This window comes from Humulus lupulus, chromosome 6 (genome assembly GCF_963169125.1).
Source record: "Humulus lupulus chromosome 6, drHumLupu1.1, whole genome shotgun sequence".
NCBI lineage: Eukaryota > Viridiplantae > Streptophyta > Magnoliopsida > Rosales > Cannabaceae > Humulus > Humulus lupulus.
In genome coordinates, this window is record NC_084798.1 from 2137287 (window position 1) to 2153722 (window position 16436).

Below are 16436 nucleotides of genomic sequence, written 5' to 3' on the forward strand. Positions count from 1 at the left end.
TTGTGGATAGTAGGTGGTGAGGTGACGAATAAAATGTTAACATTTAGTGAAGTGTAATAATAATATTAGTGGTCCACACCTTAATCACAATAATTGTAGTCATATTATTTTTTATTTATTTTTTTAGATATTAATTTTTATTTGAACATGGAATTATGTGATATTTTGCGAACTTTATTTAGTCTTTCTCACTTGAAACTCACAGTTCATCATCATCATCTTCCTCTCTCTTTCTCAAGCTCTCATTTGATTTTTTTCAGTCATTCTTGTTCCAATCCTTTTTTATTCCATCTCTACAAAAATTAAAAAAAAAACATCATTTTAGTCAAAAAAAAAAAACAAAAAAACAAAAAGGAAGAAGAAGAAAAAGTTTTTCTGTTAATTAAGCTAACCTAAGCTAAGGCTTGGTTTGCAGAATTAGGTATATTCCTTATCTGCTCTTAATTTGTTAAATAAAATCATTTCAATATTTTCCCCTTATTAACTATTGTTGCCTTTTTTTGCAGATCAAACTCAAATCAAATTTGGTCACTCTATTACATCTTCCCAAGAAACTACTCTTCTTTTTTCACTTAAAAAAAAAATTATTTCTCTTTTTTTAATTTTACTATCTTTTGTTTCCTAATTTAAAAAAAAAAAAAAGTATCATGACTTTTCTTTTCCCTTGTACTTGTTGTTAAAAAAAATTCCTACTTTGGTCTGTCCTTGTTTTAATTCTTAAATTTCACCAAATCCATTGAGCTGATTGCTTAACATTTTTTTCTGAAAAAAGAAAGAAAGAAAGGTGGTACGTTGGCCAAGTTACTCATCAGGTGCGTGCCTTGAAATTTTTACTTACACTATATACATGAAACAAAAATTTAATTTAAACACATGAATAAAAAAAAATTCTTTTATAATATACTTATCTAGTACTTTGTAATAAGAAATTATACATATTTATTACATTGGACTCAAATTTGAACAACAAAATTTTATCAATTTGACCAAATTGCCCTCAATTATATGTAAAAAAGAAATTAAATTTGAATTTGAAACTCATATAATTGATGATAGTTTAGTCATGTTGATAATATCTTATTGATAAAATTTCAATTCACGGTATCAAATATGTATGACTTCAAATTATAGGGTACCACATGAGCATTATTGAAAAAATAAGGTACTAAGTATGTATTTCGATAAAACACATAATACTAAATGAGTATTTACTTTTTTTTTAACTTTTTATGTTTTGATATTATTATCTTTTGATAAATATATATGTTATATATTTTGTGTTGATAAGTTTAGATTTAATCAATATTTATTTTTTAATGAAAAATATATCATAATAAATTTTTTGTATAATTTTAATCAATATTTATAATATATACTTGATAAAAAAGTTCTTTTTTAATTTAAAAGTTTTTTTTTTTTAGAGAAAGTAGGGTTCCTAGTCTATATCTATATTTATATCTATATATCTATATATTATATAAATGAGAGCTTCAAAGAGATTAAGTAGCTCTCTAAAATCTCTTCAAAGTATTTTTTCTATTTTCTCATTTAATCTTATTTTTATTTTATTTTATAGATTATAATAATATAGTAATTTAAAACAATGTACATATTTTTTAATTTTAAATAAGATATTTACAAAATATTATTATTTACGCTATCTATTTTACACGTTTAAAGATATTTATAATTATTATCATCGCACCATATTGTGGCTCAATTTATTTCCTTTTCAAACTTATTCTTTCCATATTTACTTAATATTTATTCCTCTTACTTTGTATATAATATGTAAATCAGTTTATAATTATACATTTTTATGAATTTTAGTAAAAATATTTTTATTAAAATGAAACTCTCTAAATTGTTGGTGTTTAATTAATAATATTTATTAACATTTATAATTAGTTTTTTATTAGCATGATGGCAGACCTTCATAATGTGATGTTTTTTTAACTAATTACATTTAATTCGGATGAGATATCTCTTCTATATAATAAGTGTGTAGTTAACGGAAATTCTTAATTTTAATGATTTTTTATTTTATTTTTCATTAATTTTAACGGAATATTCTTATATATAACAAAATATTCTTATATTTAACGGTAGACTATAAGCATGATTTAAACTTAAATCAAATTAAATAAATAAATAATTAAACAAATTAAAATATGATATTTTTGAGATATTTTACAATGACAATTATTTAAAAATAATAAAACCATATGTTTTATAACTTAAATAAAATTTAATTAAAGTTAAACTTCACATATTAGAATAATCTACTATCAACTAGAAACAAACTTAAATTTAAAATCCATGTATAATATTAATATTATATTAAACATATAATATATAATCTTTTGTTGTCATTGTCAAATTAAAAAACTAGAACAAATATAAACTTCAACAAAAATAAATAAATAAATAAATAAATTAATTAATTAAAATAGGATATTTTTAAGATATTTTATATGACAAGTTAAATAATTAAATCATATTTATTTAAAAATAATAAAGTCATACATATCATTTTTTTATCTTATACATTTGTGTGATAATTTATTTTTTATCAAGTGATTGAAACTCTTTTTCTTCATCAAATTCACCAAAAGACATTGCGAGTTACATTAGAAATTAAAAATAGTTGATGCATGTATAGTATACCACTCTACACTATGACTTTTTCTATTATTATTTTATTCTATTATTAATTTCTTTTTAAATATTATTGTAATTTATATATATGTCATGTAGCCATGTAAATATATATATTTATGTCAATGTTGTGTTTAGATGTCATATATGTAGAGATTATTGATATAAATATTTGTATATACTATATAATTGTAATTCATTATATTATATATTGAAAAGAAATGGGTTTTTATTAAAATTATAGACAATGTTTTGCCATAATTTTTTAATACATTTATATCATACATTATATTAAACATATGTTATTTACTTTTATGCTATTTTTTATTTATTTAAAATTTATATGTAAATTAAAAAATAAATACATGTAACTTTAAAATTAAGCAAACGTGCATTGCACATTATTTTTATCTAATACTATATTAAAAGTATTTGTCACATTACTATGCATGTAATGACCCAACTACTCTAGATTTTGGACCATTAGCAACAACTATACATAGACATTTTTTTTTTTAATAAAACTTACGAAAAACATACATTTGAAATAACATATCTGTATTAAAGGCTTAAAACTATATAAAATTCATAAGTAGGGTATGAGATCCCATTGTTTGAAAAAGAAAAACTTAACATAATCTTAAATAACATGGATTACATAATAAAGTGCGGAAAAATACATATAAAATTAAAAAAAAAAAAAAAAGACTTCATCCTCGATCGAACTCTCGGTCCATTGACTCCATTCCGCCTCAATACACATCCCCAAGCTTCCAAGAACCTTTCCCTCCACTAAAGCTATTTTCCTGCACATATAAATAAAAAGGAGTGAGCCTAATGCCCAGTAAGAAAAATCTAACACATAAATCATATACATCATATTCATATCAACATATACTAAAACGTATCATAACATATATCACATATACTATAATGGCCATTATTACTTGGGGTCCCATAAACAAAACAAGTCATATGCCCATTAGATTTGTGGGGCTTACTAGCTAAGCAAGTCATATGCCCATAAATTTATTGGGGCTTGTTAGTTGTACAGGTCATATGCCCAAGTCTACAATCATACATATTATAACATGTTACATAACACATAATCATAAGATAACATTTATCATAACATATAAATCATATAACATAACACATAAAACCTATCATATTTTCCTTGCCAAATGTACTGGGATATGAGAACAGGTTTGGGACCTTGGAACACTCCTAAAAACCATTAATGACAGGGTGAGTATATTGAAGAAAAGGAATGAAAAGAATGGACGAACTATACTATCAAAATATACTTACCAAAAACCTTATGTTCAAGATCTTAGATTTCCTAACCAAGAATAAAGAATAGAGTTAGGATGTTGAGTAGAAAACTATAAGAATTTTAAGGAAAACAATACAGAAATAGACTAGAGTTTTGGAATACCTTGAAGACTTATATGACTGATCTAAACCTCGAATCGAAATGTGCTATAATCCTTACTTCCCAAGTGTTTGGTAAGCTTATAATCCCCAACTCAAGTGTTTACACTCTCAATAATAACCTAGCAACTTGCAGCCTCTGAACTTAGCTTAATAAATGAATAAATGGTTGGGTACTAGGTCCTATTTATAAAGTTCAAGGATGAAAAGATCTTCACTTAACTTGAATAAAAATAATGGCTTTTTAAGTGAAAAATATTTGAATTATTGTTCAGCAGAGGCTGAAGACTCGGTCAGAAAGATGCTGGACTTATCAAGAGGTTAAAGATTAAGAATGGGAACATTTTAAAAAACTTTCAAAAATATACTAAGGAGCCGATATATCACCCCTTGTAGGCAATATATCGCCTGGGCCAGCATGCCCGAGGAGATAGTGCGAAGTTTCGTGTTTTTCGTATCCCCGTATTGCGATATATCGCCCCCTATAGCTGCGATATATCGGCATACGCTGAATATTTAATCACGAAATTGCACGTTTTCAGCCTAATTTGAATTGAGTAAACAGCCTTGACTAAGTCCTCTAACGTTTTCAAAGCTGCTGAAAGACTCTAGGATATTCAAATATTACTCTTAATAAGTTTATTCCTCAAAAATACTTAATCATCATTAAACATACACATGACAAGTGCTACTTTCTTATTTGGTCTATCTATACCTTATAATATAATAAATATTACCCTCAATATCAGTCATATTAATCAAACCTTAGGTTAAAATTAATATTCTTAAACTATAGGTTAAACTTAGAAAATCTACAAGTGTTACTACGAGTGTCCAATTAAATCCCGGTTTGAACCAAAATTCACAATCATAAAAATACTACTACTATTACTATTATACTACTATCTAACTAGCTAAGTAAAGTTCTTGGACTCTACAATGCACAATATTTGGTATGTATATTATATGTGTATGTATGGTTGCAAATTAATTTTTAAAAATTTTAAACCGTATTTCATTATATTTCCAATTTAATTTCTTTTGTCATTTAAAATTATATTCTTGACAAAATAAAATTTAAATATATTAAACTGAAAATAAAACTCATGAATTTAAAAAAATTCAAAGGTATTTTAGTCATGTTTTACAATTTGATTGATTTTTTTTAATTTTACTAAATCACTAATCAAAGTTGTACGAGTATATTTATAGAATTCTTAGGAATTCTAGGCATTTCATATCAAAATGGGTAACTTTAACGACTTATATATATCATGTATACTAATGCTATTATTTAAGAGTTAACAAGTGTTATGATTCATATTCTACTTGTTGAATTTGTTAATATATATGAGTTAATAACAAATTGTATTAATAAATTTTATGTTATCATGCTTTCTTGGTTTAACACATCAAAAGTAAGTATATTATTCATATAATAATTTGAATTTAATTATATAATTATCATATAGCAGACACAACTTGCTTTTCTTGTCCAATCTTTATATTCCAATTTTATAGATTCTCTATTCAATAATTCATGGCTTCTCTAATTTTATACACAGACAAAGTCGATTTTCTTCTCACTTTCTTTTTTTATGTAAAAATAAATAATAAAAGAAAAAGGTTTATTTCAACAATTAATATATGAAAATTGGTATTTTCCAACTTTTCTCTTTCTTTCTCACTTGAAATTCTGAGAGTTCATCACTTTTCTCTTTCTCTTTCTCTTTGCTGCATTTGAGATTTTCATTCTCTTTTGTTGCAATCACAACCTCAAAACAAGAACATAAAACACACCATAAACCAGAAACAATTGATCAACAATCAATCTAAAACAAAACCTGATTTAATCAAGGTAACAAAACTAAACAGAGATGAAACATAAAGAGGAACTCAAAACACATACGTGGTTCGAATGAGTGTTGGCTAGACACCACTCTACTCCACGGCCAAACCTGCCCCAAAGGCTTGATAATCTCTTTATTAAAAACTGAGTTTCAATCTGTACAACAATGGAGTCTTACTCTAATAATCTCTCTTTACAGTGATACAAATTCTCTCAAAGCTCACTAATTTCTTACTCTGCATATCTCAGTACATAAAGGAATAGAATGAATAAAATGATAGATTAGGAGCTTTATATATACACTTGAGAGGTAAGCAACTAACTTAACCTCTAAGTCCTGAGTATCAATTGTCATAACTGAATTTTGAATATTCAGTTATGATGTCCAATTATAGCCGAATTGACCTTGAGCATTTGACCAATACTTGTATCTTTCCCTACAAAAATTTCAAAAAAAAAAACAAAATATAGTACTCTTTAGTAATAGCAAGTATATTACTCCCTGTGTTCATTTCTTTTTCTTATCTGTTATTAATTAATTTGTTAACAAGAATAATTTTAATATTTTTCCTTATTTATTATTGCATTTTGCAGATCAAACTCAAATCAAATTTTCCCACTCGATTACATCTTCTCAATCAAATTTGCTCATTTTTGTTTCTCTTGCTGCATTTGAGTTTTTCAGTCATTCTTATTCCATTCTCTTTCTCTCCAAAACTTTCAACAACAACAAAAAATAACAACAACAACTTTGAAGTCAGGTATATTACTCCCTATGCTCCTTTCCTTTCCTTATTTGCTCTTAATTTGTTAAATAAAATACTTTTAATAATTTCCCTTTATTAATTGTAGCCTTTCGCAGATTAAACTCAAACTGAATTTGGCCAGTCAATTACATCCTCTCGATCTCAAGCAAGTAATGTTCTTAGTTTAGATAAAAAAAAATTATTTCTCTTTTTTATTTTTATAATCTTTCATGTCCTTTAATTTCCTAATTTAAAAAAAAATTATCAATTCTGTCTTCATCAGTATTCTACTGTCTGTAGTCAAAATAAATTTCAACTTGGATTAGATCTTGTTTTAATTCTTAAAATTCACAAAATTTATTTGCTGATACCAACCAACTTTTTTGGAAAAAGAGAGAGAGAGAGAAGAAACGTGGGGTTGGCCAAGCTACTGATCAGGTGTGTGCCTTGAAATATTTATTTCTCTGTTTCTTTAGGTTATTATTAATCTCATGTTATTATTTTCATAATTTTTTGTTGTTGTTCAACTTCATTCGTAGTACAAAGGCAATTGCTATTATGGAAATTGTTGTTTCAATTGCTGCGAAAATAGTGAAGTATACAGTGGAACCCATCGTTCGACATTTGGGTTATACATTTCGCTACACAAACAATGTGGATAATCTCAAAACTCAAATGCAAGATTTGAAGGTTGCCAAAGAAAGACTGCAACATCGTGTCAATGCAGCGATAAATAATTGTCAAGAAATTGAAGCTGATGTTCAAAACTGGCTGACGAGCGTTGAACAAATCTCTGAAAGGGCTGACACATTTCTTAACCAAGAAGACCATGCAAAGGTTGTGTGCTCTTATTGTGGATCCGCTTTGCATTTGGTGACACGACATCAATTGAGTAGGAAAGCAAAGAAGATGTCAATCGACGTGCGCGAAGTCTATGAGAAAAACAATTTTGATTCGATGCAGATTTCTTATCATCCTCATTTGGAAAGATCATTTGTAGTAACCAAAGGATACGAGACTTTTGATTCAAGGAAAGGAATTTTAAAGGAAATAATGGTGGCTATGAGAGATGCTAACAGGATCCGGATAGGATTGTATGGAATGGGTGGAATTGGCAAAACTATGCTTGCCAAAGAAATTGCCAGACAAGTTGAGGAAGAGAAGTTATTTAGTAAGGTGGTTATGACAACTATTTCTCAGAAACCTAATATAAAAGAAATTCAACAAGATATTGCTGGAAAGCTACATCTAAGGTTCAACGAAACAGATAGTATGGACATAAGAGCATATCTACTTCAAAAGAGATTGAAGCAAGAAAGTGGAATTCTATTAATCCTTGATGACATTTGGAAGGAACTTGATCTAGATGTCGTTGGAATCCATGATGAGTGCAAGATGCTACTAACCTCTAGATATCTACACGTTTTACGCAGCTCCATGAGTATTGTTGAGAGTAATATTTTCTCAATTAAAGCTCTAGACTTCGGGGAAGCTATAAGTTTGTTTACGAAAATCATTGGAGAAATAGTTGAAAAGCCAGATTACAATGATTTGGCACAAAAGATTGTTGGGGAATGTGCAGGCCTGCCAGTTTCCATTGTTACAGTGGCACATGCTTTAAAATGCAATATGGAATTGTACAGATGGGCGGATGCATTGCAACGACTACAAAGTTCAAACTTCACAGGGATTGATGGAATGCATGATAAAGTTTATGCAAGTATCAGGTTGAGTTACGATTTTCTTGGAAGTCATGAAGGGGAGGCCAAATCATTGTTATTACTTTGTGCTTTACATAAAGAAGATGCGGAAATAGAAGTGGAAGTCTTGATGAGATACAGTGTGGGTTGCCGCTTGCTTCAAGGCATCTATACAGTGAATGAAGCAAGAAATAGGGTGAATTCATTGGTTGATAAACTTAAATCTCATTGTCTGTTGTTGGATGGTAGGAGTAAAAGTTATGTGAAGATGCACGATGTTATTCGCGATGTTTGCATATTAATTGCGAAGGAAGATGAGCAAAGGATGAATAGCATTACTAGTGCTACTATGTATGAGGAATTTGTTTTGCATGAAAGACATAAAGCATCTAATGCAGTTTCCTTTCTTGACTATGATGATTTAAATGAGCTTCCTAAAAAATTGGAATGTCCTAGGTTGAAGTTGCTTCTTTTACCTGGTTGCTATTTGCAATCAATTCCAGATGAATTTTTTGAACAAACTAAGCAACTTGAAGCTTTGGGTATGAATGATACATATCTAACTGGGCAACTTGAAGCATTGGGTGTGAATGGTACATATCTAAAATCATTACCGTCATCCTTTCATTTTCTTCAATGTCTCCAAACATTATGTCTACGTAATTGCTCTAACCTGAATGACATAGCAGTGATTGGCGAGTTAAAGAATTTAAAAGTTCTTGATCTTTCCTCATCTTCCATTAAGTTGTTGCCAAAAGAAATAGGAGAATTGCGGCGTTTGCAACTGCTAGATCTACGAGAATGTGATAATTTAAAAGTCATCAAGCCGAATGTCATTTCAAATTTGACACAAATGGAAGAACTCTATATGCCGAAAGAGTTTGAGGGATGGGAAAATGAAGAAGGCAGAATGAAAGAAAGAAGAAATGCCAGTCTTATTGAGATAAAGAGTTTGCAACGGCTGGTAGTTTTATATTTATCTGTCCCAAGTGAATATGTTTTGCCACAAGGGTTGTTCACTAAAACATTGGAGAGATATCGAGTTTCTATTGGAGGTACATACGTCATGCATTATGAAAATGAAATATCAAGGTGGTTGCACCTAAATCTCTCTCAAATGAATGAAATAAATGCATCTGGACTTGAATCGTTGGTGAAAGGGTCTGAGTATTTATCATTAGAGAGATTAATGGATGTCAACAATGTTGCTCCATCTTTGGATAAAGATGGTTTTCCTAGATTGAAGCATCTGATCCTTATTCAGTTAACAAGTTTGGAAAGGATATGTCATGGCGGGAAACTCCCAACAGGCTGGTTCAATGAATTGAGAAAGGTGCAAGTGAGGTCTTGTGGCAAATTAAAAAATTTGTTCCCTTTGTTTGTTACCAAACTACTTCATGAGATTATAGTAGAAGAATGTGAGATGATGGAAGAGATAGTCAGCCATGGGGGAGAAAATGAAGGTGATGATGAAGCTACCCATAACATTGATGAGTCTTTGCAGTTACGCTCCTTGTCTCTTCATTCTTTACCAAACATTGTCCAATTCTATTGCTCCAAGCTGAAGACAACTGGCGAGTCTTCACTAACTTTATTCAGTGAAACGGTATGTATAACTCTCTATGCTCATTATATAATAATGTACATAATAGTTATTTTGCCTAAATCTATGCAAATTATATTTTTCATAATTTTTTATATCAGGTAATTTATATGAAATTAAATTGTTACAATATTTGCAGGTTTCTTTCTCTAACTTAGAGCAATTGACTATGTCGAGAATGAATATAGAAAGGCTATGGCCAGAACAACTTCTATCAAGTTCTTACATGCAAAACTTAACAAACTTAGAAGTTCAAAGCTGCAATAGTTTGAAGTATATGTTCTCTTTTACTGTTGCTCAAACGTTTGTAAACCTAAAAAGTTTAAAAGTTAGTGATTGTAAGGCAATGGAAGTGATAGGAGTGAAACTTGGAGAAGAAGAAACTCAGTTGGAAATGAGTATGTTCCCTAAATTAGAGTACCTTGAGCTTGTTGAGCTTTCAGCCCTCCAAAGATTTTGTGCAACAAATTCTCGTGTAGAAGAACTCAAGACACTTGTTAGCTCTCCCGCTGTACCAATACAAGTATCGGTTGACCATAGGGAAGTGAATATACTTGTATCAACTGAACCTTTCTTCAATGAAAAGGTAACTCTTTAATGAATTTAACAAGTCAAGTCTATTCATTTATTTCTATTTTAGGTTTCTTTGCATTTATGAGCATTTTTAATATATCTGTCAATATTTTAAAATAAGTATATTAAGTGTTACAAAAATATCTATTTGAGGTATTTCACAACAAATTTCACTATACATAAATATTTATAAGGTGACTAAGAAAATGAGAAAATTTTGTTCTGGGAATTTTCCATTAATTCCCCCACAAAAAAATATAAAATCATTAATTCCCTTAGTTTTACCCTTAACTAGAATGACAATGTAGTAACTATAAGTATTGAATATTTACAAAATACTTGACGACTAAAAGGGAAATAATATAAGTAAAATGTTAAAGCCTGAATTCTAGGAGATACTTTGTGAATAATATTGACACTTAAATATTAAAATAGACAATATAGTTTCGTTATTAACTAGACTATTTGTTTTTTTTTCAGTATATATATATTATGATATATAATTTTCAAGTAATTTATGCAATTAGATTTATCTTTGCAGGTTTCTCTCCTTATCTTGAAGCAACTGATTTTGAAGAAATTAAATGTAGAAACATTATGGCCAGGCCAACAACTTTTGTCAAATCCTTACCTACAGAACTTAACATCCTTAGAAGTACTAAGCTGCAACAGAATAAAATATATGTTTTGTTTTGCTATGGCTGAAAGGCTTGTGAACTTGAAGAATCTATGGATAGAGGATTGTGTGGCTATGGAATGCATTCTCAAAGGTAGGAAACTACGAGAAGAAAGAAGTTCGCTAGAGATAGAGAGTAATACTTTGTTCGCCAAACTAGAAACTCTTAACCTCTCCCAACTTCCAGTTTTTAAAACATTTTGCTTAGAAGATTCATGCATCAAACAAGTATCAGTTGGTGACAATGAAGGGAAGATTGTACCAAAACAACACCTCTTCAATGGAATGGTAAGCAGTTAGTTTATATTTTCTTCTCAATTTATATTTAAATTTTTTTTATTAATTATATATATTCAAACTCCTCTGACATTATAATATAAAATAAATAAGAAGGCATACATCTTGTAATTGATTTTGCAATTCAATCCACAGCTTAAAATATAAAATTAATACTTAAAAATTAATAGAAAATTAAGTTAAATAATTTTTAATTGGTTTTTTAACGGTGTTAGTCATAGAGACGTATTTACATTAAAACAAAAAGTATGAGGACCGATTTGCCAATAAAAAAAAGTATGAGAACCAACTTGCCAAAACACATACAGTTTGAGGACTATTCGTACAAAGTAGCCAAAATACATTTAGTTACAACATATTAAAAAAATTGTAACTAATACTTTTAGTTTTAGACACATATTTTTTAGTAACAATGTCTGTATGGTGATATGTTTATAGTCATAATTTTTTTACTTTGTCACAAGTTTTGTTGTGATTTTATATAAGATTTTGAGAAGTTTACAAAATATGGTAAAAATTAAGTTAATTCTTATGTTTATAAACATTTAACTTTTGACATCAAATATGGTAAGTGGACAAAAAAAAGAGTTAACAAAATATGGCAATACAATAAGATATGATATTAGAAAATGAAAATTTAATGATTTATAAGGTTCTCGACTTTTAACTTAGTTTTGTTTTAATTATATAATTTATGCTTCTATGTTAAATGCATGAACAATTTCTTAAAGCGTCATTAAAAATAAAACCTAATTAAAGACACTTGAAATTTAATTTGAGTCTCCAAGGATAACCCAAAAGTAATGTAATTATGTTTCTTATAGTGAGTAGTAATGCATGTGTGTAATTCTATTTGTTTTATTTTCAGATTGTATTTCCCAACTTAAAAGAGTTGACTATCTTTAGATGTAACAATATCAAGTATCTTTTATCATCTGCCATGGCTCGAAGTCTTGTACAACTCAAGACATTAGATGTATATGGATGTGAGAACATAGAAGAGGTAATAGTCATTGATGAGGAATCAGATGGTGGAAGCAAGGCAATAATATTTGAAAAACTAGAGTCTCTTCAGCTTAAAGATCTTCCAAACGTTATAAAGTTTTGTGAAGGAGATGGCATTGAATGTCCATTGTTGTCTGAACTGTATATACGAGATTGTCCTAAACTGAAGCAATTTATAAGTAATTCCATGGGTAATAGTGCATGTATTGCTAGTGAAGAAATGGACATCGTGGTAGCATCTAAACAAAGTATCTTCCAAGACAAGGTATATATGTATAATACTCAATTGTCTTTTGACTAGTACCTACTAATTATCTATTTTTCATAACATATATTTGACAATTGTGTGCATTGCATGATTTTAAAAAGTAAATACTTACTGCAATTTTAATTTCACAAAAATAATTTCAATTGCAAATGCACATTTAAAATACAAAGATAACATGCATTGTAGTGTAGTTAAGATCTTTAATAATTTCTTTGCAAATGAATTGATTAGTTCAATGCATTTTTTTGATCCTTTTTGTTTGTTTTAATTTGTAGGTAATTTTTCCTAACCTAAAGTATTTGCACACTGATTGGAGTGAAGCAATAAAGGAGATATTTGAGATCATGAGTAGTCAATCTTCTTCAATAATCTCCACATTTCCCAACCTTTCTGAACTTAACGTAAACTACATATCTTGTGATAACCCAATTGCTCTATCAGATGTCAAGTCATTCCTTCACAAATATCAAAATATTCATACACTTACATTAGAAGGTTTTTTTGTGGATGGACATCGACAACAACGACAACCTGGTGATGAATTGATCAATAATACAAGTTTGATGAAACTAAGTATTGAGAATGCATATATGCTGAATCATGTATTTGGGAACCCAGAATATGCTCAACCATCACATATTATTCTCTTTCAAAATTTAAAATCTCTGTATACATACAGATGTAACAGATTACAGAGCTTTGCACCTTCGTTTATGTCTTTCCACAAATTGGAAACTCTGATAGTATCAGATTGCGATGGGCTGACATATTTATTCTCCTCTTCAACAGCAGCCACTCTGGTACAATTGAAACAGATAAAGGTTACTAATTGTAAAAGGATGAGAGAGGTTATTAATGGGGATTATTATAATCATGATGAGAAAGGCCAAATAGAAGCAGAGACTGAACACCATCACTTTGTTTTCAAGAGACTGGAGACATTAGATCTTGAGGATTTACCAAGTCTCGAAAGCTTCTACTCAGGAAATAAAGTTATGAGCTTCCCAAATTTGGAAGAATTAACTGTGAGGGGATGTCTTGGTATGATGAGTTTTTCACATGGAATTATAAGTACCTCAGCATTATTTAATACAATCAAAATTTTTGATGGTATAGCAAATTGGGAGGGAGATGTTAACACCACTGTAAGAAAACATTGGGAGGACAATTCCAATTTGGGATTACGACGTCTATTCTCTCATGAAACGGTAATTTAATTCATTTATTCCTTTTGCATTTATATATGTATACTCTAACACCTCTTTCTTTTTAAGATTTTACTTAGCTGTATTTGGTGGTGTATTATGTATTCAGTATATGCACTCTTTGAGTTGTTTCAATACAGTTGAGCAGAGCAGAGGATTTTATCTATGCTACGCCTTTTATTGCTATTCTTCTAATATATAATTTGTGTATAATTTAGTTTGTGATATTAATTTGTTTATTAGGATGATAATGATTAACACTGCTAAGGGAATGCATGAAGCTGAATTATGGATACAAAGCTCCCTTTATTTGAAGAAGCATATGGATGAGAAGGCAGTGTCAACAAAAAGATCAGTCACATACATATCTTATATATGGATTGAGTTGAGATGAATACATGGTAATCAAAATTGGAATATATATATATAATTGATAACTGAGTGATTAATTTTGGTTGGTGGTGATGGAATAATAATGCAGATACTCACTCAACTCATGATATATATGGTTGGTCTTTCTTTTGTTGCAGTGTCCCTTATAGCTTCCATCTTCTTTCCAAAGCTGGTAATTACAGGTTCTGATCTGATCTGTTATATCTTCCATCTTCTTTGTCTTTTGTACTATTCAATATCTTGCTAATAATTTTTGTCTTCTTTTGTCCAGAAGATGGTTTGCTCCTTTTGTCTGGAAACTTATGATCTATCAAATGAAGGCAACCTCTCTCTCTATATATATATATATTGTTTAGATATACTTTTGTGAGTTGTGATGTTGTATTTAACTTATCTGGTTTTTAATTTGGAGTTACTTTGTCTTGATTACAAGTATGTATCACAAGGTGCCAAAAACTTGTTGGGACACTTAGATATGTATAAGTGTGTATAATCACAAATAATTAATTAATGTATCAAATCACAAACAAGTAAAGTAAGTCTAATATGCAGCTATTACTTAATTCATCTCTTTATTGTCACCAACATAAGTTGAGTATGTATAATTTAAGTTGCTTTATATCTTGTCATATATTTGTTGCCAATCTGCAACAATTTCATAAACAACAAAGATCATGGTAAAAAGAATTTCTTTAACCAACCATCCTTGCTACAACATTAGTGTAAACTTATCTGAAAAAAATAGAATTAACTTCACTTATAAAGTTGCTTGATAGTCTATTGAGGAGTGCAATATTAGAATGGCGTATAATGTCTCCTAGAAAACCTTCTTCGTTCATATTGTCTAGTACTCCTTCAATTGTGGTAGTAGCCTAAGAATTGAAAGTTTCAATTAAATTAAATGCTCATACATACATTTTGTTTTCAATTTATGTAACACATAATTTCTTATATCAAAATTAGATTTTTTTTTTCAAATAGTTTAATAGTGGTACATATATTCATTTTATTTGAAATGAAATTCGTTGTTCACAGTAGTATAATTATTATTTTGATGACTGTGTGGACCACTCGTATAATACATGCTCAACATAAGTTGAGCATGTATGATTTAAGTTGCTTTATATCTTGTCATATATTTGTTGCCAATATGCAGCAATTTCATAAACAACAAAGATCATGGTAAATAGAATGTCTTTAACCAACCATACTTACTACAACATTAGTGTAAACTTAGCTAAAAAAAATAGAATTAACTTCACTTATAAAGTTGCTTGACAGTCAAATATTCTCTCTTCTAAAAGTGCATTATAAGGGAGTGTTTGGTATGCGGTAAAGAAAATATGGGAATGAGAATCTAAAATCCTTCTTATGTTTGGTTCAAATTTTAAAAAATTAAAATTAATAATTTGTGTGGGCCCCATATGTATTTTAAAGGTTAACAAAAGTTTAATATTACATTTATCATAAATCCATTTACACTTTCCAAAATAACTCAACTACTCAAAAAAAAAATCTCCTAATAGTAATGATATGTACACCTAAGTATTATACACAGTAATGTGTCAGTTTAACCTAGTCAATCACATTTATGAAAACTGAGATCCTCTGTTTTAAAAAGCAGTGATACGTCACCGTATGTAATGTTTGAGTACATATTTTGGGTGCACATATCATTACTCTATCCTTAATACATAGCTTTCCCATCAAACTCGAACATTCTTTTTTCTGGAACTCGATAATAAAACACTTTTGTTTTGGTAAAAATAATCCCAATGAAAGCTTTGATATGTTCTATAGCTTCGACCACATGTAAATCAATTTAACTCAAAGTAGCACTTTTGCCCATAATATTTGTGTTGAGGGCAAAAAAGGAATAAAAATGAAAAAAATATTTGTTGAGAGTGGGATTTGAACCCACGCCCTTTCGGACCAGAACCTTAATCTGGCGCCTTAGACCAACTCGGCCATCTCAACTTCTTGTCTGTTATTTTTTAATTAAATAATTTTATTTAAAAAAAAGCTTTAT

The 16436-nt window shown here is 29.0% G+C and overlaps 2 protein-coding genes and 1 non-coding gene across 3 annotated transcripts in view; 2 read left to right on the plus strand and 1 right to left on the minus strand.

Moving 5' to 3' along the window:
• Nucleotides 1-14722, plus strand: part of LOC133781364 (disease resistance protein At4g27190-like) — a 43776-nt gene extending 29054 nt beyond the window's left edge. The window contains exons 8-9 of the mRNA XM_062220333.1: nucleotides 14413-14579; nucleotides 14682-14722. The gene's annotated coding sequence lies outside the window, so the exon portion shown is untranslated. The remainder of the gene's footprint in view (nucleotides 1-14412; nucleotides 14580-14681) is intronic.
• Nucleotides 7211-14713, plus strand: LOC133783601 (disease resistance protein At4g27190-like). The gene is made up of 7 exons (XM_062223251.1): nucleotides 7211-9993; nucleotides 10130-10576; nucleotides 11105-11527; nucleotides 12405-12806; nucleotides 13085-14017; nucleotides 14496-14589; nucleotides 14679-14713. Exons 1-7 carry the CDS (start codon nucleotides 7246-7248, stop codon nucleotides 14711-14713), a joined length of 5082 nt encoding a protein of 1693 aa, XP_062079235.1. The 5' UTR covers nucleotides 7211-7245.
• A 1581-nt stretch (nucleotides 14723-16303) lies between the features above and the next one.
• Nucleotides 16304-16384, minus strand: TRNAL-AAG (transfer RNA leucine (anticodon AAG)). The gene has a single exon. It is a non-coding gene; the product is annotated as a tRNA-Leu (tRNA).
• Nucleotides 16385-16436: the final 52 nt, after the last annotated feature.

What these genes read in the sequence shown, in the direction of transcription:
- LOC133783601 (XM_062223251.1), top strand. Translation starts at nt 7,246, where the DNA reads ATGGAAATTGTTGTTTCAATTGCTGCGAAAATAGTGAAGTATACAGTG. An exon ending in AACACCTCTTCAATGGAATG is followed by an intron (nt 11,528 to 12,404) that starts GTAAGCAGTTAG and finishes TTTTATTTTCAG; the next exon opens with ATTGTATTTCCCAACTTAAA. An exon ending in TCCAAAGCTGGTAATTACAG is followed by an intron (nt 14,590 to 14,678) that starts GTTCTGATCTGA and finishes TCTTTTGTCCAG; the next exon opens with AAGATGGTTTGCTCCTTTTG.